General features: G+C 48.0%; 4 protein-coding genes across 4 annotated transcripts; 2 read left to right on the top strand and 2 right to left on the bottom strand.

Annotated features, from left to right (window-relative positions):
* Positions 1-1344: 1344 nt before the first annotated feature.
* ENH_00026450 (hypothetical protein, conserved) lies at positions 1345-3188 on the top strand (the record flags this gene model as incomplete). The annotated part of the gene is made up of 6 exons (XM_013577986.1): positions 1345-1582; positions 1829-1891; positions 2021-2074; positions 2306-2446; positions 2592-2788; positions 2892-3188. 6 exons carry the CDS (start codon positions 1345-1347, stop codon positions 3186-3188), a joined length of 990 nt encoding a protein of 329 aa, XP_013433440.1.
* Positions 3189-3539: 351 nt separating this feature from the next.
* ENH_00026460 (hypothetical protein, conserved) lies at positions 3540-16139 on the top strand (the record flags this gene model as incomplete). Its single annotated transcript, XM_013577987.1, has 29 exons — positions 3540-3666; positions 4136-4249; positions 4420-4640; positions 5057-5615; positions 5937-5960; positions 6062-6289; positions 6445-6708; positions 6847-7005; positions 7128-7500; positions 7710-7731; positions 8130-8856; positions 8966-9298; positions 9414-9580; positions 9965-10052; positions 10848-10997; positions 11169-11333; positions 11779-11814; positions 11971-12264; positions 12370-12543; positions 12691-12894; positions 13170-13250; positions 13339-13569; positions 13964-14245; positions 14388-14689; positions 14918-15156; positions 15299-15408; positions 15538-15662; positions 15788-15869; positions 15970-16139. The coding sequence occupies 29 exons, from the start codon at positions 3540-3542 to the stop codon at positions 16137-16139; spliced, it is 6051 nt and encodes a 2016-aa protein (XP_013433441.1).
* Positions 16140-16379: 240 nt separating this feature from the next.
* ENH_00026470 (YLR143W-like protein, related) lies at positions 16380-19462 on the bottom strand (the record flags this gene model as incomplete). Its single annotated transcript, XM_013577988.1, has 4 exons — positions 16380-18418; positions 18534-18696; positions 18809-18886; positions 19148-19462. The coding sequence occupies 4 exons, from the start codon at positions 19460-19462 to the stop codon at positions 16380-16382; spliced, it is 2595 nt and encodes an 864-aa protein (XP_013433442.1).
* Positions 19463-20692: 1230 nt separating this feature from the next.
* ENH_00026480 (vacuolar sorting ATPase Vps4, putative) lies at positions 20693-23832 on the bottom strand (the record flags this gene model as incomplete). The annotated part of the gene is made up of 10 exons (XM_013577989.1): positions 20693-20746; positions 21022-21101; positions 21215-21345; positions 21559-21690; positions 21822-21859; positions 21952-22061; positions 22170-22252; positions 22627-22672; positions 23196-23267; positions 23364-23832. The coding sequence occupies 10 exons, from the start codon at positions 23830-23832 to the stop codon at positions 20693-20695; spliced, it is 1215 nt and encodes a 404-aa protein (XP_013433443.1).
* Between the last annotated feature and the right edge of the window lie 984 nt (positions 23833-24816).

Raw genomic sequence — 24816 nt, forward strand, 5'->3', positions numbered from 1 at the left:
CATTGTGTACAGTGAAGCTTACAGAGGGAAATTTGGGTGCTGCACCGACAGCTTTTGATCAGAAGGTGAGCTGCCAAAATGCTAAAAACATCAGAGAAAGCCCCTTCTATTAATTGATGAAGGGAATTTCACCTCAAATGACGTTATTCTGGATTTTGCCTCCCAAATGCTACCGTTTGAAGCGTTTCCTGTACATTCACTAGTCTTTGACTTACACGGATGAGCAGTCTGAATACTTCATGGCGAATGGAGGAACCATTTTTGTGGCCACGTCGCTAGGAGCACCTTACCAAGAACGGCGAGCTCTACTGAACAGGAATAAGAAGCGAAAATGGGACTTCTTCAGTCTTCGTGCTTGCGTGTAACTGGAGAGCCAGCTGGCTCATCTTTATCTGTATGGTGCACATTTTGCAGCAGTTGAACTTTACGTAACAGCTCTTCCTATACCGGAACAGCGAGGGAATCGAACCCTGCCACATTTTTGTTGCTCAGACGAAGAACTTCAATAACTTTACTTCAGGGAGTTTGCTGAGTGTGAGTGGTTGCCCAAATCGCACCTCAACCCCACTCTGCTGCGGTTGCTGAGGTGGAACAAGCCTCACATTCCTCTAGAGTGCAATGTTAGGGGGCTTTCGCTAGAAACTTGCAGCTTTGAGTATTCCGTTTTGTAACTGCATTTTTCGTGGGGAAGGGAAGACCGCTGCAGGCGTCCATAATTGTTTCCAGACATTCAAGCACTGTCGAAGTCTCGTAGCTCAAGATTCTGTTGGCAAATTTTACATTATATTTGTGCGTGTTAAGCTATAAAAAATACTTGGCGCTTTCTCAAAGGTTTCAGTGGCTCATACGCCTACACAAAACCACCCATTACTGCTCACGGGCAGCCTTCAGTGCCAAATTGAACAGCACGCGTCTGGGGCCTGCTGCCCCCATAAAATCAGTCGAAATAAGAGATAATGAATTATATGAAGTATATACTTCTTGGCCTCAGAGATTTTGAACCGGACATCCTGCACTAGACCCTCTGCAGAAGTGTGCCTGACCACCCGTACCATCCAAGGGCGCTCAGTTCAGCACGTGAGTGTCGGCAGCGGTTTCCTGTTTGGCTTGGGGCAGCGGATCCCCCAACACATAATTTACATCGCATAAATGCTAAATGGTTTTAAAATGACCTCTTTAGGATTCACAATGAACGACTTTGGAGCTTGAAATCTGTTTTCTGAGCCCCGTAGTAGGGTAGCAACAAGGCCCTGTACTTTCTCTAACGGTCACTGCGGTCCCATGTCTAGAAATTCAGCGGCAAACGCCTCCTCGTATATTTGTTTCTTAATCGGATAGTGAAGCATGTGGCCGTTGTCAGCGAGCCAGGGCCGGTTCGGCCATCTGGTTGTGCTGGCTCTGTGGGTCATGCCAACGGAGGGGATGTCTACGCAAAACACACAACTTCATTCCCCGCATCTTGGCAAGGACAGCAATGGATTACAGAGATACACTAAATTACAGGGGGGTGGCGATACGTCTCTGAGTACCATTGGATCGTTCGCACTCTCCTATGCCCCTTCAGAGGAACCAATCACTAGCGGTGAGTCCACAAGAGAGTTTCAACATTAGAAGCGCGTCAATGCAATCGGCGTGGAGTCACCTGCTTTTGCTCCATCATGCGGTTTCTTGCTCTCGCTGCTTTCGCACACGATTCGGCAGAGTGGAGGCTAGAATGCAACAGAGGCAAATCACATTGACCGCAGCTCCCAGCAAATGTACAACAGATGCCTAGATTTAGAAAACTAGTAAGTAGAACAAATGAATATGTGCTCATATGGAATTTCAGGGCACAAGCTTGAACGTGGGAAGCATAGCAATGAAGAGTTTTCCGGAGTTCAACTGGCAAGCTGTGAGGCTCCCTCAAGCTGCCCTCTGTTCCAACTGTCTCCAAATAGATGCGACACAATTATTATAACTCTGCTGGTCCCACTTATAGTGAAGACTTGCATATGAGCGTGTGCACTCGCTGTATCTTCAGCCCGGAGCGTTCAGCCGGAAGCCCAAAACCAAATAGATGACATTTTACATAACGGTGAGTTATATTCCTCCGGCTATTTTAGAGCATTTACGCAGGTGAACTCTTGCAATATGGTGATTGCTGCGGGAATTTCTCACTTTTGCCTGCGCATTTGTGTGCTTATTGTAGAAATGTGCCGCATATGTGCTGTTTTTGCTCCGTAATTAGCTGAGATCCCGCTTGAGGTTCGAAACACTGCTTTAAAGAGCAAGGAAATTCGTGCCTTAGGCATCCTCCTGCGAACAGTGAGGACATTTATAAGCAAAACTACGCTTAAAAATCGGTTTTTGGTCATATCGTCGTATTACAAGTTGTATTCCCTGTTTCGAGCATGCGCCGTTGCCTATGGCCTTGGCTTCCTCTTTAGCAACGTGAACCAAATTGCAGGTGCGCACTCAAGCCTACATTTACTACCACCTTTTTAAAACATAGAACACTTCCAAGGGGAGCTGCGGTACGGGAGTTCCCGAAGCAGTTGTTGGCTTAATGGAGGGAGCTGCAGCGCTTCGTCACTTGCGATTGTTATGATCAGGTCTCGCAAATATTGTTGTTGGAACATTGACAAGCCTTTTCTTGAACCGTTGGATGCATAATGTCTACGCCGAAATTATATCTGGGGCGAAGCTTCCAGATAAAGTGGAGAACAGTTTGTCTACGTTCATTCGGAATGACAGGAAACGCATTGATAGCTTCACGCATTCAAGCATGATTGCTTCCATCAAAGAAGCGGTAGGGCTGCTGTAGACAATTGGAGGGCTTTTCCCGTCTAATGCATTTTCATGCATTCATAAAACTCAGAGGATAGATGGCTGTGCTTTTTGGCATATTCCAGATGATGACATCTGTAAGGAGTGCGCTTAATCCCCAAAGTTTGGGTGACACCATAGATCGTGCACTGGTGCCTTTGGGGCCTTCCGGCCCACAGCTAATGAACTTTTCTACGGAGAGCATCAGCATGGATGAGTTCAAGTCGAAATACCCGTTCGTGTTCCTCCTGCGTCATGTAGAGACTCCTGTCCATGCATTTACATCGGGTAAGCGCCCTGGGCTGCGACACGGGCCCTTTTCTAGTCTTCATCTTGCCCTTCCATACATAATCAGGCAATGGCGAAGCGCAGCTGTCTTGTGACTGCAGAGCTTCGCACGTCAGGTACGACATACCACAAGCTGGTGCTATCCTTACAATCTATGGCTCTTCCCATTCTAATGAACCAAATTACCGCCCTCTGGAATCCTCTCATCAGCTACCGCGTGAGGCCGCTTGCGAGCGCCCTTAGTGTCAAAGCTCAGGTAAATTAACTGTTGCCTTTGGACTCTAGTTCGTAATTGCACAATTTCTCTTGACCAGGCCATCTGCTGCCTTAGGATCTACCTACCAGCGCTGTGCATTAGTCACTCCTTGCATAGTGCAGCGACAGATGAACCATCGATAGGGTCGGCAAGATGCGGTGAACCGCCTTAGGACCTGGTTATTTCGCTGATGGACAGCTACGCTCACAAGCTGCCGAACCTACTAGAGTGGTCAAACAGGGACGTCGATTACAGAGCCTTGGTCGCCACTGACTGGAGACCACTCATCGGCGCGCTAAGCAACTGGGAGGCTAAAGGTATCTAGAGAGCAAAACTAGGAAGACGTATCATTCTAGCTCTTCATATGCCCATATGCCCTGTAGCTCATCATTTACTTGCGTAGGCAGGCAAACTTCCAGAACGCACGCCCGGTGGTCCGCTGCCTTCAGACGAAATGTATTCTTCATACGAACTGAGCTGGAGGAACGCTTCTCGTATGAAACAGATGTATTTACTTTTCCTGCGACAAGCAGCATATGTATCATTTCTTCAAAGAGGGTTGGAAAATCCAATAATCAGACCGGGAACGGGCACATGCATGAGCCAGTTCGTTGGCCGTTTGCAGGTTGGCTTCTCTCTGGGCAGCCATGGTACCCTTATCAACATTTGAATATATCTGCGCTCGGCCAGTACAGGGAGTCCCTAAGCGGGAAACTTTAAAGTCTGCAAGCCTGGCTTTGCTGCTGACTTTTCTGGCCTGTGGGCCCTGTTTCGTTTGTTATGCAGTCCATAGGGAGCCCTCGCCTGAAGGCAATACTGGACCGCGTGAACCTACCAAAATCTTTCATGACATGGGAATTGATCAATCAGTGCTTCGCTCAGTTAGAAAACAGCGTCTGTGTCCGTCTACCAGTGTATTTCACTTCAATATCCGGTAAAGCCTTTTGGCCGTAGAGGGCAGAGTGCAGTTCTTTTTGCGGGGATCCCACCACTACATTTATGACTTTGACTACTCTGAGATAGATGCAGATTGTTCGTTGGTCAATACTCTATTTTGGCTGCCTCTGCAGGCAATAAGCTGGTCTTGTCCGTCTCTGATGAGGCTGTTCCCCTGGAAATAGAGCTTCGTCACCCTGCCGATAAGAAGACTACGGCGATTCTACAAACGTTTCCGAAGACCCTACGGCCGGCGCGTTCAGCCTTCGGATATGCAGGGCAGCAGCATTTTCTATCTTCGGAAGAGACAGGCCTTTTTGCAAGACTCCGGAAAGGCGCAGTAAGAAGGGCAAAGGTACGCCAAGCTTTCATGTTCTGTCACACGCATGTGCTGGCCGGTTCCGACAGTGCAGATACAAATATAACAAGAATTTCAAAGCGCACGGCGTCTCAAAATCTATTTGTTTAGTGCATACATTGGCTGTAGAGCTGCTTACATTGAATATGTGCTATCCGTCAGCAGATTATGTTAATAACTTTGTTTATATATTTCTATGCGTGCGGCACCTCAGCAATTTCTGTCTCCCTTTTTGACTCTTGCTACACTCGCTCGGCAAGCCTGGGGTCGTCTGCTTCGGTGGCTTAAGGTACTTCCTGGCAGAGTTGGCGCAACAAGGAGCTCGCTTCACAAGTGCTTACACGCAAATTGACATTAGTTCTGCATGATGGCATAATGCTATAGCTGCTTTCTTCTATTGATGATGCTGCCAGAAATCCCATGGTCCGAAGATATCTATGACGGTTAAGCCAGTTGGGGAAGACCCGAATTTTTTGACCATAATTTTCAAGGCCAAAGGCAGGATGGTGCATGTGGTAGGAAGGCCACTGCACATGTTGCACCGCATTGACCCAATACAGTGCGAGGCTACGAGGCAAATGAAGTCGTATTTGAACTACTTCCAGGAGCAGGGAAGCGTTACGTATCGTGAACGGACTCCGTGGGAAGGATTGCCAGCAAATAGAGTGCAAATCTCATATTCAAGTGACGAAGTAAGCTCTCAGAATCTTACAGCGCTATCTCATATACTACAATTTTTATTTTCAAAGGACATTGTGGAGCAGATCATCGAGCGTTTTAGTCAAGGCCTAAGCTTCCAACTAACTACCGCAGGAGGCATGCAAGGAACAATTAACTATCTCCGAGAATGGCACCTCACTAAGAAACTGCTGCACTCTGCGTACCCAGAGGCAAGAAAGTTGCGAATAGAGCAAGATACTTCAGAATGGCACAACCTTGATCGGAGGCATCTACAAAACATGCTGAGACAAAGTGGGTATCAAACCACTTGCACAGCTTCCTCTGTTGCACGAATCGGCCTTTCTTCTCTTTTCGTGTAACATTTTCCATATGTATGTGACTTCCTGGAAGTCTTTGTAGAGCCAGGCATGCGAAACTAGGGAAATTACACGCTTTTGATTACTTGGAGCAGTTGCAGCCACCTTAGACCAAAATATTTTGATTGAGACCTTACATCTGATTTTCAAAGGAAGCCGCTTCACGATCAGTTGATACTTTTTTAGAAGTAGCCATTAGGATGATGCAGAGACCTAATTTTCATCAGCTTCTTCCGTACCTTTCGAATGCTCGCAGGTGGCGTTGATGGAAAGCCCTTCAGTAAGATCCTGGGATACTGGCAAAATCTTTAACAGAGCTCCAACAGTAATTGTTACGATACATCCTAGCATTGAAAGATTGCTATGTGTGTGTCGTCTCAGAGGAATCGTGGACAGTCATTCTGAATTGCAGCGAGTCTGTGGAAAATATAAGGTGGGAGGTGCTAGATCTTGATGTTGCTGATCAAGCGCAGATGGTAGTTAAACAGTATGCACCCGACTTCGGTGATATGGCAACGATGGCGTCAGCGGTTGAAGCGGAACTCAACTTGGCTGCTAGCATAGACCATGTTTTAAAGAGGATGCAGGAGACGTTTTTTGATTATGCACGTGAGCTACTTTCACAGGCGCCCTTCCCGTTGTGATCCTCTTAGCTTCTTTTCTGAAACTACGGAATTCGTCAGATCGGTTGCAGTACAGAGAACTTTGCAAACTGGAAGAACGTTACACTGAGAAACTTCCTCCTGCTGTCACTTCGGTTACAGACAAAAGAACCTTATACATTGAGAGCCCAGGTGCCTTTCTTCAGTTTTTGATCGAATCGGATTCACGTAAGCTCGCTCGCGAGTTCGAGAACTGGTTACTGGAGAGGCTTCAGGGCAGCACAAGGAACAAAAGATGTAGACGTGGTTCATTTTACGGGAAGGCGTATGCACAATACACTGCCCTCGTAGACTACTATGAGAAGTTGGACCTCATGGCTCAGGTTCCTGATCTAGACGAAGTCAAGCGCTTCCTGCTTACAGCAAGTAGGAACAAAGTGCAGTTGCCTTTTGAAAGTCTCAACTGTCGCAGATTACATACGTATGATGACCTAGATGTGCCACGTTTAAAGAGCGTCAGGTGGAAAAGCACGGGTTTCTTACTGCTCAACACTCTCATTACAGGCTTACCCAGAGGCCACTTAGTGCGCATACCTCATGAAGAGGATCCCACACATGGCGGGATATACAGAGTGGTTGAGCGTCTAGACCGCTGCACGTTCTTGCTTGAAAATGCCGACCGGCTACAGGTTGCCACTGATGCCAGTCTCCATGTGGTTCGAAGTAAGTGTTCAAAGTTGGCCTTCCCTCTGCACCCATATTAGCGTTTCAAGCACTTCTGCGGTGTACTCCAAACAATGCGAAGTAACTATTACTACAAATAAAGAGGAGCGCCTCTGCTGCAGGATTTGAGGACGGAGATCGAATTTCGCACCAGCATACGCAGCGCCGACACTTTAAATATGTGGGAAAGGATGCAACAACAGGCGTATGCACAATCAAAGACAAACAATCGTACCAGTTTAAAGTGCGACAGGAAGAAACTACGTCAATAAGGGTGGGCAAGTTCTCAGAACAAACCAGCAAACTCAGAAATGGCAACTGGATGCTGTCCGATGCGCGCTCGGCGTATAATACCCTTCTTGAGTTGGATAATAACTTCATGGCGGAGTTCGAAGTGGGACAAAGCATTGTACAAGACTGCTACACAGGCCGCGCCTGCATTATCAGGGACGATCGTGACTTTCCTGTAATGGTTGAGTATGCCATGCCGGGTACGTAGGGCAGCGGCAGGAAGCTCGGTACCAGTGCTCCCCTGGGCTCACATAACCTGCTATATACCCGCATTTTGCAATCTTCCTACCACAAGTGCTCAACATTCTTTTTCCAATGACTCTGTTGCGCTGCCGTTCAGAACTGGCGACATACGCCTTAACAGGCCCTTGGTTGTGGCTATTCCTTAATGGCTTGCATGCCGAATACCTCAGCATCATCTCAAACACGCAATTTGTGAACTCCCGGGAAGAACAGTTTTGGACACAACGCACAGCAAATGAGCTCGCACAGTCCTGTTGGAGGCTTCCAGTTGAAACGGGCCTAAAACTCAGTCGTGCGTTCTTAGCGCCGAGCTCCCCAAGCCAACTCTCCAGAGCTTTTTCAATCTTCAGGCGAAACCGAAAAAAATCCGTCGCCGTCCCAAACAGATGTTCTGAATCATTAAAGGAGCTAAAAACCTTTTTTCCTGTACGTCATGCACGCTGTACTTTTGTTGGTTCTCCCTGCTTAATCGAGAAAATATCTCAAAAGACAATTACTCTGTCAGGGGCTTCAGACTTAGGGTACCGCTAACTGTCTTTTCCAAAAGCGCATTCTATCAGAATTTCAGTTCTGCTTGGAATTTTTCTCAGGGTGCTCCCAAAGCCCGTGGAACTACGACAGTGGACCCGGCGCACATGGTAGTTCTCCAGCAAACAGAACAAATAGTTTCCAAAACAGCACATGCAGCGTACTTGCTTCGCAGGGAAAGGGAAGAGTCAGCGGTTCTTGGACTTAAACAGCATTTCAAAAGCAAAATTTGCGGCAAGCATTGCGCTGCCTGGTGGCTTAAGGCGAATGAACTGAAGTCCATGGTGAAGCAGTTTTCTGAAACCGGGCAGCCTGCCATGACCCCTCAACTTGAGCAAAGCGCCCTAGCGAAGGCATTGTCCACAACAACGCTAGTGGACTACTGGATGCACCGCATCTGCATGTTCGAGCAGACTTTTCGAAAACTGTTTGCACGTCTACGTCTTCCGGAAGAACAGGATGGTTCAATTCCTTGTTCAAAAGTGTCTGCGATCATTATTTTAGCAGTAGCAATGAGTGATGTTACTCTTGCTATTCGACGGCGGGCCGTAGCCACTAGGAAAGCGCGCCTACAAAGAATAGCTGACGTGCTCAGCTTTCTTGAGGAGAACGACGTGCCTGCACCGTGCACCTATGAGCTCCCCGAAGCTGCTGATCTACTGCAAATTGACATACCTTCCGACTCTGAAGAGTGCCGACAGCGGGACGCGGCCACGAACTTGTTCATGCATATGAAGTCTCGCATTGATGCTGCAAACGTCGAGGTGGGGCTGCAGGTGTACGACAACCGTCAGACAAGCAGAATGCTTCAAGAGAGCTCGAAGCAACACCTTTCTACAAATAAGGCGTTACGATTCTGCTTTGGGGTTCCAATGGTCTTTATTTCCTCAGGTAGAAGACGTGATACAGCAAGTCAGAGTAAGATTTACTGGGACAATCTATGGTAGGGTATCCAGGCTCTTCGTTTCAAGCAACGAGGCAGATTATCGCCTTCAAGAAACTGACTTTAGAGAACTAGACTCAGATATCAGTGACTTGTTCGCTGTCTTGCACCGCCCTTTCGACGTTTGGCAAGGGACATTGAAGCAACTGCAAAATGAAGAACTGCTTAATATGAGGATGCAGCAACAATGTCCATTTAGGCCACCACAGCCAACTCGACATGCAAAGGAAGCAGTTCCTGGTGCTCACATCCAGCTGATTCAGGGTTTTCTTCCCTTTGGCTACGATGGTAAACTTACCAGCAGGCTTGCTAACCTCAAATATCAAACGTTTAGACTTTAGCTGGAGCGCATTCAAGGCATTTAGCATTTTTTAATGTATTTTGCTTTGTTTTGCAATGCCAGATCCCCTAAACAGCACTCTACAAGAGCAAGGCCTCTATAGGCATGAAAAGACCGTTTTGCTTTTCACGGGGCTATTTCTTTTGCAAATCTCCGCTAGGGGCAGCACCTTCGCCAACTCCGTTATCAGATTCGTTTTAGAGGAAGCAGCGCCCGATGAATTTTTTAAGGTGTGTTGGCAGTACTGGGCCATATTATGCTAAAGGCATGCTTGGACACTTTCCTAGTCTGATTTCGGGTTACACTTATTTGCATCGCCTGCAAAATCGCGCTTTTTTGTTCTCAGGAGACAGCATGGCCCCTCGCTAGGTTCTTAGTACGCCAGAGCATTACACTACGCGGCGAGCCTTCAGCTGGTTACGAGCTACAATGCGATGCTGTCAAAAATCTTCGCTGGGGGCTTAAAAAGCTGGGACTGGGGAGCGGCGAATCAACTGTTCAACAGGTATAAATTGCAGGTATAAATTGCTACCAGCGCTTGGCTGCTTTGGACTTTTCTAAAGGCTACACGTTTTCGAATTGTTCACGTAGAATAAATGTGATGCCTCGCTTAGGCACTCGAAGCTTTTAAAAAGGACGTAAACTTCACTGAAGTTGCATCCTTTCTACCTCCGCCTGTTGAGGGACTCGATGCAAAGGCAGGTGAGTGTTGCATCACTTTCAAACGGTAGGATGTTTTGTCGTACGTACAGAAGGTGAAACTGCTGCGTGCACTAGTGCTGCATTGCCGTGGAAGTATGAATCAGCTGGTGCTTTTTTGGTGGCATTGTGTTCAGCTCCTGTAGGCTTCCTCCGTGTTCAATCTATCGAAAACCCGTGTTCCATTCTTGTGATGCTAAGTGGAAATGTTCTATTTGGGAACATATCAGAGGGCTCAGAGACAACTGCAATGCTCAAAAACAGCAACCGCACTATTGTCACACTAAAAAATTTTGAAGAAATGCTCTACGTGGAGGACTCGATTTCAAGCCAATTGTTCAGATTTGAAGAACCAAAAGGCGAGCTTCACAAAGCATGATTCGAAGTCACAAAGGACTAAAGACTATAGGTGTATATCGAGTTTTGATGTATGCATAGCTTTACTGTCAAGGCCTGCCCGTGTGTTCAGAATGCGACCCGGGGTCTCGTTCAAGTCTTGCACTGCTTCGAGAAATGTGGACCAGCATACTCCCTGTTCTACATTCTGAGGAGGTTTCCAGTAGTAAATATGGCTCATGGCTTAATGCTACAACACGGCATGTTGATATTGTCCTCAGCCGCACCACAACCAGCACTGTGTGCCAGAGTCAACGAAATTTCCTCATCCGAGAAGTTTTGAAGGCAGTCTCGCACAGTAAGCAACCGAAGCGACCTGCGACATCTAAAGTTTCAAAAACGTCTCTGAGTTAATGGAGATCGTTATTCAGGAGACTTGCCTATTTCATTGAAACTGCACAGACACGATCGTAAGAATTGGCGACAAGGCTTGGCATGGCACTACGCTTGTGACACTCGAGAAAATCGAAGGTGGTGTCAAGTTTGTGAGGCCGACTACGACGGACGAAGAAGACAGCACTTCAGTAGCTATCACAGAGCCTCTTTTCTCTGGTGAGAAATCTAGCCCTTCTCGGGCCAACAGGCACATCTCCAAATGTAAAGGTGCTCGGACTCAGCGGTCAAATAACTAGTGGCTCATTGTTTTAGATGCAGCACTGTGTACTTGAGTATACAAGTACGTATACGCTGTCCACTTGCTAATTATTCTTGTTGTTTTATCAGCTGAAAAAGTCAGCGTAGGAGATCTAGTCAACGTTTCTGGCAGTAAAGTGAAGTACGAACTCCTGCACATTACGCCGCTTACCTCAACGACCTGCGTATCAAAGCTTCGCCGGAAGAAGTCTGAGGAAATAATTCTTTCACGCGAACCTCTTTTCAGGCTAAGCGGTAAGCGGCTTCTCCCAGCTTTCAAAGCCTACTTGATAGGAACATCAGTATGAAAAGAGATTTGCTTGCTTTTATGGCCTGCAAGCCGTGGGACAGTTCCGAAAGCGCAGGAACGGAAGTTATGCCGTTGATTGACTTTATGATTTTGTGAGCGAGCTGCATTGATAATTCCCTAGGTTTCCAGCAGGGCGAGCTTGTTCGAAAATCATCCAGCATCGAAGTATACGAATACATGGGGACCTGCGGGACATCCTACCAACTCCGACACTTCCTCACAGGGACAGTAGAGTGGACGACTGAGGATCTTTTACCACTTTGGGGTAAATGGACATGTTTCAGAGCATGGCAGAGGGCTTTTTGTTGCTTAATAACTCACGGAAAATGCTGGCTACTTGTTGCAGCAAAGATGCAGCGTGATTCCTTGTGCTCTCGCTGTGCCTTGCAGCTTCTCAACACGACGAAGTTCTTGGAACGACTCTAGGTAGGGCCGTTATGTTATGGTCTAAAAGCGTCGGGCTACATGTCATCGAGAAGCAGAATCAAGGTTCTCGTGGAGCTTAAACCAATGCATTCAGAGATTTGCCTGTTGGTAGATAAAATGGAATAAGGGGTTGAGCAGTCTATGTGCTCACTGCAGATCACATCGCCGGCGCCTACCCAAAAAATGAACTGTACGTGGACCTGATACTTTTCTTACAAGAGTTTCATAAGACAGAAGGTGCTCGTGTCAGTCGCACCCAGTTCAAGAAGGTTCTGGTTATACTCGAAAGCCATGGCCGAGTTTCAGCTACTGAGAAGGAGTCCCTACAGACCACATTTGATCGCCGTTTGAATAGGGAAGCGTTTTACGATGCAGTGGATAATGTGAAGAAGCGTACATATGATTTGCTGACAGACCTTCGAACGAGAATTAGTTCCAGTAGTCCACCAGGTGAGCTGTCCCGATTGTGGCCATCCTCTCCATTGTCACCAGGATCAACCTACTAGCAAATCAAGGAGAGAGCAACTGAACTGCCTGCGTCTGGTCTTGCTGCAGGTGCCAACGAGGAGCTACTATTTGCCTGGGGAAGTGCGACCATTGCAGCGCTGGAGGCAATGTGGAGAGCCAGAAGCCTCTGGAGAACGCTTCATAGGATCTTCGAGATGGGTCTATTGAAATTTTTTGGCGAAGTCAATACCTTAGCGCAACGCCCAGATATTTTATCAGCATGTAGGCTGAGCCATTCACCTCCTCACCAGATACTAATGACCGTCTCCATGCCTATTCAGCGTACAGAAAGTTACGCAAATGCCGGCACTACATCAATTAGTGAAATTGTTAGTCCTTCCTTTGTCCGTGCTTTTCTCTGCTATTCAGTAAAGGTTCTTAATGTGGACGCTTTGAGAGAGCAAGGACAAAAGGCTATAACTGCATACGTTGTTTCATCCGGCAAACCGTTGTTGTTGCCTTCCATTTCTGATGCTGTGGATAAAGTGTCTTTTGAGAGCATGATTCCTTCTGAAGCTCGCTCAACAACGCTGCAATTCTTCAACTTCGTCGGAGACGGTGTAATGCCAACGAGTGAGCTGCAAAAACGCCGCGCCCTTGAAAACTAACAGTTTTGTGGTCGGAACGCTCTTTGGAGGCCGAAATTGTGGCTATACACTCCGAAAGACTTAGTCTAATTCGCTTTTGGGTATTGACAACTGTGCATTGTGCTCTTAGGCGATCTCACAAATTTACTTTCGTCCAGTCCCAGGGGTGCGCTGCCTTCTTTCTGTTATTTTTGAAGCATGTGGATTGTTAAGAATTTACGAATATCTGTTTGCCGGCCCTATGAACTGCACTCTTCTCAGAAAAAGCATTGAAGATGTGGGAGGACTATGTCACGACAGTTGCTCGCCGACTGGAGGAGTTTGCGACACAGCAAGATGCGCGTAAGCCGTCTTAGAAAATTTCAGACTACCAGGGCATTGTCGCTGCCATTACAGTGCAAATATGTGTGTCGCGTCATTGTATTTGCAGTGGACAAGTACCGCAAATCCCTTCAATCCAAGGACGCAGCCATTCCACAAAGTAGTTTGAATGCTTCCTGGACGGACAAGATCGTTTTTAGACTGAGCGAGGTCATCGGATCGTTGATGAAACAAGAGCTGGGAAACAAGCTTCATCCAGCGAATATCAAAAGCAAACTGCAGCCACTGCTCCTTCAAGAACTCGTGACTGTCAGTGAATTGCCATTAAACAGTGACGGCGGTAAGAAACACGTTGCCTTTGTGGCCCAATTCTCTTCAGACGCTCTCTTCTCAACAAGCAAACGTGCCCATCAACTCTGTTTGCAAATTCAGATAAAGAAAGGGTCTTTGGGAAAATCTCGGAATTTTTCGCCGTACAAATTTCTCGCTTGCACCAAATTCAAAACCCGGGAAGAGCTCCGAGGGGAGAAGTGCTCTTGGATTTGATTTCATTCCTAGAAATAAATGGAAGTGACATTAAAATGCTTGGTAAGCCCCACAGTCAATAACATATGCGATATTCTGGAGCAACTGCTGTTGAATAGCAATAGCAGCGGTTTCAGCAATGACATCTACCAAGTTAACTTCAGGCCAATCGTTTTTGGTTTGCGCAAGATGCTCCTTCGTTGTTACAGAGGATAGGCTCCGCCACCAGTATTACCAGCTTTCCCAAAAGTATGTCGATCAGCTTGTTTCCAGTGAGGTCATTGATATTGACGGTGTTCTTGACGTCATTGGCCAACTGGAAAAGGCACTATCGAATTTGTTGACCCCAATCATAGATCAGGCTATCGGACTTGTTAAGAAGGCTGCACAGATTATTTCAAAGCCCCGAGAAAAGCAAGAGCATTACGTCATTGCGTTTAATGCACTTGCTGCCTCTCTCGAGAAAATAGATACGGCAGTGACTCCAACAGGCACGTCGAAACAGTTCGTCTACAAATTAACTGGGTGTGCGAAACTTTTAAAGGAGCCTCTCTAGCATATGCAAGGATAATCTTTTGAACTGCAGTGTATGTTTTATTTTGGTAAACTCGCTCTCTGTCTTGCGCTCTTCAGAGGAAAAAAGCGAGCCTGTCGAGGTTTCTGGGGCCATCAGTGGCACTACAGCTATGAGCCCAATGAAAGATATGGGGTCTCTCAAGCGCATCTATACTCGTTTTCTTGCCAAGGGTGCTGGCGCCGTCAGTACGGCAGGTGCCCACCTCCTGAGTAAAATAACGGGCACACCTATTCCAGACCATCTGACAAACCTCTTGCTAATCTTCTGGACTCCCATAAGAGCTCGAGCGCTAAATGCTATTCTCAAAGCTGCATTCAGTGCATTCGAAGGCCCGAATGCAGCAGCATCTGCCCTTTCTGTGAGATGCGGTAGTAGCGCCCTCCTGGAGCCCTCCTGTCATATGTCAACGCATATGCCTAGATTTCAGCTGCGCATTCAGCAATTAGACTCGCAAGATGATATACGCACTCAATGGCGTTTACACCAGACTTCTTTGCATTGATGGTGAAGTGATGCCCCAGCCGCCCGTTGTCAAATGCGCATTCATAATGGAACCTTCTATTAACCATACGTTCGTGTTTCTCAGGTGTCAAATGGATTGTGGAACTCAGCAATTCAGCCCGTTGTTGACAGCATGAAGGTTCATATAGATATATTTACGCGACTGCTTGGTGAACTCGACACAGGTAAGGGGCTGACTCGTGATTGGTGGAAGGAGGTGCCTCTTCTGGCTTTTATAAGGCCCATGCTGTATAACGTTCGCTCCGCCCTCCTTGACCCCAGCAACTTATACAAATTCTGGTATCAAATAAAGATTGCTACCAGGTGAGAAGTACTTTTTCGTCACAGTGAAAGCACAGTAGAGTGTTGGAGGTTAGTAGGTCAACTGCGTGAAGTGGCGGCAACTTGGTCGACTGAACCGTGGGGAACCCCTCCATACTGTTGTTGTTTGCTTATATTTTCCCAGCGCCTCATCTGGTCTTTACAAGGTACTGACGGCACCTGTTAAGGGTCTTGGCGCTTACGTGTACCTCCTCCTGATTAAGATCCTGAACGGGATTCTACCAGCTGAAAACGGTCAGTTGCATTGATTGGGTCGATGTCTCTTCTGCTCGAGCTGATATCTATTAATCTTTTTTTTGTAGCAGTGCTTATCGACTTAATACAGTGATGCAAGGCCTGCGAGTGTCTGTGCGGTTTGCAAAGGCGATTTTCTTCTACCGCGGGAGTTCCGCGGAAAGGTGGAGGAAAGGCCAGATTTGGATATAGTGTTGGCAAATCCTAAAGACTTAATCAAGTTTTTGCACCGCTTGTTTGATGTATTGTTAAAGGTAAATGCTGCATGCGCCCAAACCCATTGCAACTTTCCCCTTACTCAAGCTCTCGTTTCCTGCCTGTACAACGAGTTAGAAGCTCGAAGCTTTAGTGACGTTGTCTACCATGTCGCGTTCTGCAGGTGTACGTCCCAATGGTTCGTGAGTTATTTGACACTGGAATTCAACTGCTTCTGCAGAAGGTAGCACGCCACCTTGCAAGCGGTGAGTCAGCCGCAAATACTCCCAACGGCTGGTTAGTAGTAGCCAAGGGACTTCCCTCAGAAACGTGATCGGCAGTGTTCCCATGTGTTCTGGTCTTCAGATGACGGGACACTCGACATGAGACGGCTACTTAACAACATTGCTGACCACGACGTGGACGGAGAATTTGAAGAAGTTCTACGTGATCTGCTATTCAAAATTGCAGACGACATGTTGAGACTATGGCCAGCAATGCCCCTCGGTTCACCCCAGCCTTGGCAGCAAATGTAAAAATACTTTCAGGAGGTCTAAGGGTTGCAAGCACATCGGTGCCAGCTAACTACTGGTCCACGGCCAATGGCACAAACAAGAAAACTTTATTGCTCTTTTAAACAGTCGAAACCCGCCTTACTTTGTATTCGCCGCTGCTGAGCAGTGCCACGTGGTTTTCCGAGGCCTGCCTGCCCGTGCAGCCCGATAGCAATTCCACAAATTACATGCCTAATTATCTCTAGTTGTTGTTAGACCTCACTATATGGAGCACGCAACAATCTTCAAGAACCCCCCTTCGATATTAACAACGGGGATAAATATAACGAGGGGTAACTCTGAAGTGGCGGATGCCGTCCCACTCAAAGCTGCCACGATGCGACGACGGCAATTTTCTTCGAAGAATTTCAGATCGACACCAAACGAGCATGCAAAAGGACGGGAGTAAAACACATATATGTCATGAATCCGTTTGTTCCCATGCCCCGTGGTTGGCCTCTTGCTATTATTGAAGTCTGTCAAGCCAAGAAACTGGGCGGTGCCCATTTCTTTCCCCAAGCTCAGAGTCAGCGTCTTGTCGAGCTGCCCCCAAAAGCTCTCCAGAGTACTGGAGCCAGTGCAGTTGCTTTGTTGAAACGAAATGCACATCAAGCAAGAAGAAACGCCAGAGTCAGCAGTTTTTGAAGTAACCTCTCTATCATGGGAGATCCCTGGGCAAATTTTCAGTGTTGTGACTGTAGCGCTGTATGTATCACCCCGGTGGTGCAATTCTTGAATTGAGCACGAACGGGAGAAGGGAGTCTCACTGCTCTGGAATGCCACCTCCCACAGCGGAAGCACCATAACCTTTGCGCCTCGCGGAAGATCCGAAACCTCGACAACGACAACAATGGTCTGGGTAGCCGATTGTGTATTGACACGGAGATGTGCGCTGCGCGTTTTCGAGCTGTCCAGAAGGCCGTGAAGAAGATGTTTCACAGCTTCTAGCTTTCTGTCAGAGCGTCCTGGCATTTCAGCCGTTGATGCCGACTCTGTAACTGGTTTTTCCAGCTTGACAAATGCTAAAATGCAAGAAGGAACGTCTATGGGCAACCGCTGCGTGTCCTTCAAGGCTTCTGAAGTTGCAGGAGCCCCAAACATATGCGGCAAGCCACGGTTTGCGCCGCCAACTTTGCAAAGATGCAGCGCGTGCTGTACGTTTACAAATGAGCTGGCAGCTTGCAAAGCCACGTGTAGCCCTTGGTCGGACTTCCTTAACTCACCAAGCTCTCCAGCAAGGGCACGAAGCGAGGGGTTGCTAATCATGTCAGGCAACCTTCCAGAAAAAGGGAAACTGCCATCAATGCCGCGAATGAACACGTGAGATACACCAGGGTGCCAATTCGAAGCCAGCTCACAGCGCAGGCCCTGACATGTGCAACAGCTGCGTTCCAATGAATGGTCCTGCGAGCCGTTGGCCTCGCCTTCATCGCATGGCGGTACCCACAGGTTCTGACTGTGCACATGAAGCATCCCGTTATCACCAGGATAGTTGAAAAAGGCATCAAGGCTGGGACCTGAGCCTTCGGAAAGACTCCAAACAATCGCGAGTCGCAGTGCAACGCGGCGAGGCAAGGACGTGACGAAGAAGGTCATAGGGTGAGGCACTGCACGTCTTGAGATGAACACATTCTCGACAGTGCGACTGAGTTCTAAGCTGCACACTTGACAGATTGTTTGCACAGGGTGAGCACTCCTGGAGTTTCTCCGCATTGTCCTCAGTTGGTCGTCAAGCCATTCTTGCAAGCTGGAGGAAAGCGACTTCAGCAATTCAGCAACAAAATCTCTGGGTTCAGTTGCCGTAGAACCATCAAGAGAGACATCTGCGTCCGCGCTTTCCTCGCATACATCTGCACTAACGATGCACCCTGAAGAAGAACTTTGAACTTGTAAGTTCCACTTGCTGTTCTTGCGCCACCCAAGGAGGACATCAAGTGGCTCACTCAATGACGCAGTTTGAGCACTGTCGGCGTCTTCCTCTGAACCCCAAATGCTTACAGCATGGCGAATGTTGTCCTGATAAGGTTCAAAACGCCCACGTTCAAGTGCGTGCAGCCTCATGGGAGCTGAGGCTGTATTTGCTGCTAGTGGATGTGCAATTCGTGCGCAGCTTTTCGGCACCACGCGCCACTCTGTGGGGGATAAAAGCCAAACCGGCGCCACAGGGTCGTCACTGTGGCAAATTGGCTGCCAATTTGAAACCTCGATTGAGCCCTTCTCGAACAGAGGGCAATCGAGCGTCAAGGTTTCATACTCCCCTCCTGCAATTTCATTTACGCAGAGCAGACAGCAACCACAGAACCTACAACTCAAGCAGGCGTAACATTTAGACACAAAGGCTTGTAAACTGCATTCAGAAATATACCATATTCGTACCTTCGCCGCATATGTGGAAATCGTACTGGCGGTTTAGAGAGACAAAGTACGGCAGAAGGTCACTAATGGTATGTCCCAAGTGCTTCCGCGTAAGTCCCATAGAAGCAGTTTTGACAAGCACTGCATGGAGTCCCCAGTTGACCATTTCACGCAGCAGGGTCTCCTGCCGGCAGCTCCACATCAAGCATATGGGTACTAACCCAAGACGCTGGCACCTGTAGCGCAGATCCCACCGCACACATATAAAATTCAGCCCGGCAGTCTTATCTTGCCACAGAAGAACTCGACTGCTTCCTTTCCCCGGGGCCACCTGCCCCGCCCTCCGCCTTCACCGCCTCCACTGTGGTCCGAGTCTATATTCGTAGAAGCACAAAGAATTGCCCTTCACTAATCTGGTGCAGGAACTCACACGTGCTCCAGCCGCCGACGCTGGAACTCTGACAAAATGGCGCCGCAGGTCACCGCCTGTAGATCGGGTACGGCTTCCTGGAGGCATCCACAGATGTGTGCTCATCCAGAACTCGAAATACAAGTACCCAGTGCGGGAAAAAGAAAGAACGCAAAAATCAGGAAGGACTGTATTGTCTCTGTTGACGTAGCCAATCTGCGCTTACTTTCACCCGCAAAAGCAAAGCACAAAGGTCCTCCACTTCATCTCCAGCAGTATGTTTATAGTTAAGGGTTTCCGTCAGGATTGGCTGGCCATTGACTTGCGCACTGAAGTGCGGAACACCCAAACACTCGGCGATCGCCGCAGTCATGTGGGTGCCAACAGACTGGTACATGTAGCTGTCAGTTTCTATGGCGTCTCCCCGCGGCAGCAATGTCGCCACTGCGCAGATACTGTGACCGAGCTCACGCGCATAGTGCATTGCGAATATGCTATCTTTTCCTCCACTCAGAAGCCCCACTGCCTTCAGGGCCCCCATTGTGGGCGTGTTCTCGGTCAACGGAGCGGTCACGCAAGAAAGGACTCTCCATACGTGTAACAATGCTTCGGCTCAAAGCTTTCAAAATCCATCAGCGGGCGTACAAATAAGTGAGAGACAATAAGCAGCGTCGCCGGCTGCATATAACTACATAACACTAGTGTAAGTCGGAGAAGAATGGCTCGGGACTTTGTAGAGTTCTCGCGGGAGGTAATGCTGAGTCTTATCAACTGCCGTCACATTACATGCCCTCTATATGCAAACATTTCAACTACTTTGGGGACAACGAATTTCAGAATGCAAATCGATCAATGGCCGTGACCATCATCGACAGATGGAGGGCCCCCTGGGGTCCCCAAGACGTTGCCCCACAGTGCCAGCACAAATGAGTTTCCTTGTTCCGTTCGTTCAACTTTTAAAAAAATTTGATTTTCCTAAAGTTTTGAAGGCGATATTTAGAAACTTTAATGCTCCGCTGTATATGCACCAACATGCTCTGATTTTACCTTAGGTAATTCACATAAAGACGCCCAAGGGCCCATAAGGGAGGACTGGGGCTGGTAGAGCACCGCTGCTTATGCAGGCCGGGTTGACTGTAGAAGTGACCCGTTACTTTATTTTCCCGTGAGCAACATGAAAACTCCCAAAATGACGACTCAGCTGATTGTATTACATAGTCTTCCCGCCTTTGATTAGCGGAACGTTCCTGCTGACCTTGCATTTACATATCCCTGTGCAATACATATCCCTCTGCAGTAACATGCCCCAGGGGAATACTATATGCACTATTCAAGCCCTTACTGCGGGGTTAGAGGACGTTTAAAGAACCAAGGAACACGGTTCATGTTGAGCCTAGCGAATATAAAAACTGCAGCAGTTCCTATAACCTATAATACAGGGTCCGTCTGCCCTCCTAATAGGGAGAACTGAAGAGTTTTGAAGTCTTGATGCCTCATTAGCCTATAGATTTTCCATACAAATTACAGGATAAATTAGCCTCGAGCACATCCTAGTCCACTGAGCTTTGAGCTGCTGTCCAGACAGGGCGCATGTGCATAGCACGGTGCTACCAGATGTAGGGATACTGAAGTTCAAGCTGTAAGGAAATTCGGAGGTGTGTATAGGAGCTGCGCAAGTGCATAGCCTTGAAAAAAATTTAGTTGCGTCGCTGCATTTAGAGAGACGTAACGAGTACATCTCAGTGAACGGATCGAAATCAAGCGATAGCTTTTAGCTACCCTCCAATCCAAACTGCTCGGTCCAGCTAATGTGCATTCGCAGGTCCTGCACGCGAAGCAACGGATCCAAAAAGCGTGCAAGACGACATTGTGGACATTCTGATACTGACTCAGGAAGGATGCGGAGAGACCAGGGAGGATGCTCACCTCCGGACTAACAGAAGGGCGCGTGTGGCGTAGAGCAGAATGGAAGTCTTCCTGTACATTCATTCAGCATTTTCTGTGGAATCTACACTTGTTTTAGTTGTATTGATCACAAATATTGTCAGAAAAGCACAAAGTCCTACTTCATAGCACAAAAGGAAACAGAAGTACGCGCACCATTGTCACTTCCGGGGGCAACAATCTATCCGCTGGAACGGACATCAACGCCATTTTGCGAGTTGTTGGATCAGAATCACCTGGAAGCACAAGCAATGGAACGTAAAAGAAAAGAATATGCAAGAGGTGAGGACGAGCTGAAAAAAATGCAAATGTCAATTCGCCGCCACCGCTAACACAACCTCGTCCTCACCAGGATGGCATGGTACAAAAAAGGCACAACCGTTAATCATCACTTGCTTGAATGCCGTCGCAGTGCGGCATCGCCGGATGGGCTCAAATAAGGCATCCCGAACCAATACGGAAATGTCGGAACCGCTAAACCTGAAAAGGTTTCAACAAACAATTGCAGTTCTTTAATTGGGAATCTCACCCTTATGTGCATTTTCGGCCAGGATTCGCAGCCGTATTTTTCTACAACTAGCTTCACGCGTCACCACGGGGAAAAGAGATGCAGAAAAATGGTACAAATGGGCGAATATATGTAGGCAGGCACGGCCAACGAAGTGTGGGCGTGATGCGGCAATTGCAGCAGACCCTTCTAGCTCTCTGGCAAGATAGCGGAAGTCGGCTTCCGAGAGGTGGTGCGGTGTGCCGCCCAGGCCAGCTCTAAGCAGTTGTTCTCTGGCCTGCACTTTGGGTAGCGGTATGAAGATGCGCCTCTCAAATCTGCATTTCAAATGTAGAACACATGAAATAAATGGCCGCTCCATATGCATGATATGGCGGTCGCGAGGCGACGAAAACCTTGTCGAAAATATGTAGGGAGGAGCAGCAAGAGTACGTAAAGCCCTCCTTACCGCCTGCGAATTGCTGCATCCAGAGCCCACGGTGTATTCTGCGAAGATAAGCCAGTCGCACCGAGAATCAAACGTTTTGGGCTAAGGGCGTCAAACTTTTGCATTTCGCGGGCGCGCTAGGCAGGCTTACTGTTGCCCCAAGAACAAGCACTTCACTCATGTCGAAGTTGATCCCTTGCATCTGGATAAGGAACTCCGTCTTCATGCGTCGCGATGACTCGCTATCGCTTTCAGAGCGAGCTGGGCAACAGGAAGCCAGGAAAGTAAGTTTAATATATGTCTATGTACCAATTATTCCGTGCTGTTGCTTAACTTGCAAAAGCAAGTGCTTATCAGCCCTGTCCTTACCTCCACACATTGAATCGATTTCATCAATAAATATTATAGATGGCCTGCGCTCTCTAGCCAGCTGAAAAAGCGAGCGGACCAACCTGCAAAGACCAAGTGAATGTGTTGACAGAAGGCAATCAAGTTCTCTCGATGTACTATAAGGAAGCCCGTTCAGCACCGCATACAGGACAGTATACTTAAAAATACTCCGCTTCAAGCATGCGAATAAATAAGAAGAGTAAGCCGGAAATATTCTCGAAGCCACCATAGAAAAAACCCGGCAGATAAAACCGAATTGAAGCCAAAAGGATTCAATTTCTGCAACATGGCCTACAAAATTGCAAAATAAATCGACCAGGCGTAATCAAGAATGCAAATGCAAAGCATAGAAGACCAGTGCCCGCTCGTATGGTCTAACGTAGCTAAAACCACAGCTATTGATCCATACGATTACTAATGGGTAAAACCATCTCACTTCTCACTTTCGCCTTGCCACTTGCTCACGAGGTCAGCCGCTGACACTGCGAAAAGTCGAAAACGAGCACGCAACGAGCTTTAAAATAAACATGAAGAACTAGTAAGACTGTTAAATTTTGAGTATTACTTAATCCAAATAGGGTCAACTAAAGGCGACTGCTATACCCGAAAGAATCGTTGCGTCCGCCTCAGCCGCAAGAGCCTTCGCAAGAAACGTTTTACCCGTTCCAGGAGGCTGAACGAAATGCGGCGCACCAAATATATCTCAAGCGCAGAAAGCAGTTGCATAAATTTGGTGTCTTGAATCGAAATTAAATGACTGATGCGTAGCCACTAGGCATCGGCAGACTAAGCAAAGCACACAATACATTACAAAACAATGTCTTTACTGTCGAAGTTCATGCTGCAGAAAGTGGGCAGGGATGCTAACTCCGTAAAGCAGAATGCCACGCCAAGGTCGCCGTTCGCCTGAGAGCACCGGGAGACCTTTGAAATGGACGCGCGATTCAGCTTGGTGTGTTCCTGACTTGCTTTCTGCCTCCTGAAGAAAATGGTAACGCAACTCACCGGTAAACAAACTGGGGAAGCGAGAAGGAAGGATAATGGCCTCTTGAAGCGCCTCCTTTGCAGACTCAAGCCCTGATCGACGCAAAAAAAATATGAAAGAGGCCACACTGCGAATCTCTGAGCTTCATTTACTGCCTGCTAAAAGAACCTGAAGTCCGTGCAGCTCACCTGCCACGTCTGACCATTTGAAATTTGGTTTTTCCGTTAGAATGGCGTCTGCATTATTCCGAAACACGCAGCAGAACAGGACAAAGTTTTCGATTAATGCATGTGTTCTAAAGTGCATCGTTCCTACAGTTCCTGCCACTGCAGTTGCAGGCCTCGCGTGGTTTGAAAACTCACGGGCCAGCTTCTGTTTTATGCGTTCCCCCTCAGCCGCATCTGCGTCCGACTTGGCCGCACTTAGGGGACAGTCTCCAGTGGCAGTGGGTGGCGTGCCGTGTGGAGAAGGGGAAGCGGGAGAGCACGAGGCGGGAGTGGTTGTCATTTGCGTTAAAGGGCGCCGAACGGGCTTGACAGGAGAAGTCGAACGGGCGGGAGAGGCCGTACACAGAAGCAAACGCTGTTGCATACGCAGCTTCGGTCCCCCACGGAGTATTTGTTTCAGCTGCTCAGCTCTGGTTATGTACCCATCCATTCGCTTGTACAGACGTTCTCTCAGTGTTGGATTTTGTTGAACTGAAAAAACAGCAGTCGCACACAATCGAAAAAGAATGGGGAACACGAGCCTTCCGAACTACTGAGAAGGACATAAAAGAATGGAGACCACACGCCACAATCCAGCAGCTTGATATGCATATACAAGTGAAAATATAGCATTTGAACTGGGTTGAAGAAGCACGTAGGCCGTAGTGTGGTCGCCGTCATATCTGGATCGCCTCATGAAGTGTTATGCGTAGGCATTTCTGCACTTGTGTCTCGCAACGTACACTTGCAAACAATTCGCCAATTTTCTAGGGCACGCTTGTAGAGCTCGAAGGCCTCTGGAAGATGACCAGCGGAGTCCCTAGCAGCCGCCTCGTTGCTGAGGCGAATGGCTGTAAGAAGCCATTCATTTGATAGTCCGAATTCCATTAGTTGAGGGATGCAGGTGGGGGAGAGCACGGAAAATGCGGAAATTAAACGGTGACTACGGCACTGCAGCCAAGGCTGTGCCGTGGAGCCCTAGGCATCTGCAGGCGGCTGCTGACGCAGCGAATTTGCACGGTAATCGTTATGGCTGCTGTGTGACCCATGTATTAGCCCGATCTTGAGACTCTTTCGTGCTTCGTTTCCGCCTGCAGGTGCTGCCGCTGTTGGGTGTTTCCAAGTCTTCGGCAGCTGATTGACAGGAGGGCCCAAAAAAGTCTATGCACTGTTTGTTTCCTTTGCATTCGTCCGCCAGAAAGCACGCTGAGCAACAGGAGGATCGCCGAGCTGTGTCTTGGTGGGCCTCCAACAAATGGCAAGGAGTGATGAACAGGTAAGGAAATAGCAATCGCATACGTCGCCACACCAGCTCAACTACGCCTGAATTACAAATACTTTCTACTTTAAAATGGCATCTGAGTTATTGCTTGAGCTAACTCACACTCGTGCGGGCTTTTGGGGCTAAGCGTGTTGAGTGGTGGGGTCGCACAGT

Source organism: Eimeria necatrix, genomic scaffold, assembly GCF_000499385.1.
Source record: "Eimeria necatrix Houghton genomic scaffold, Enh_scaff1, whole genome shotgun sequence".
Classification (NCBI taxonomy): Eukaryota; Apicomplexa; class Conoidasida; order Eucoccidiorida; family Eimeriidae; genus Eimeria; species Eimeria necatrix.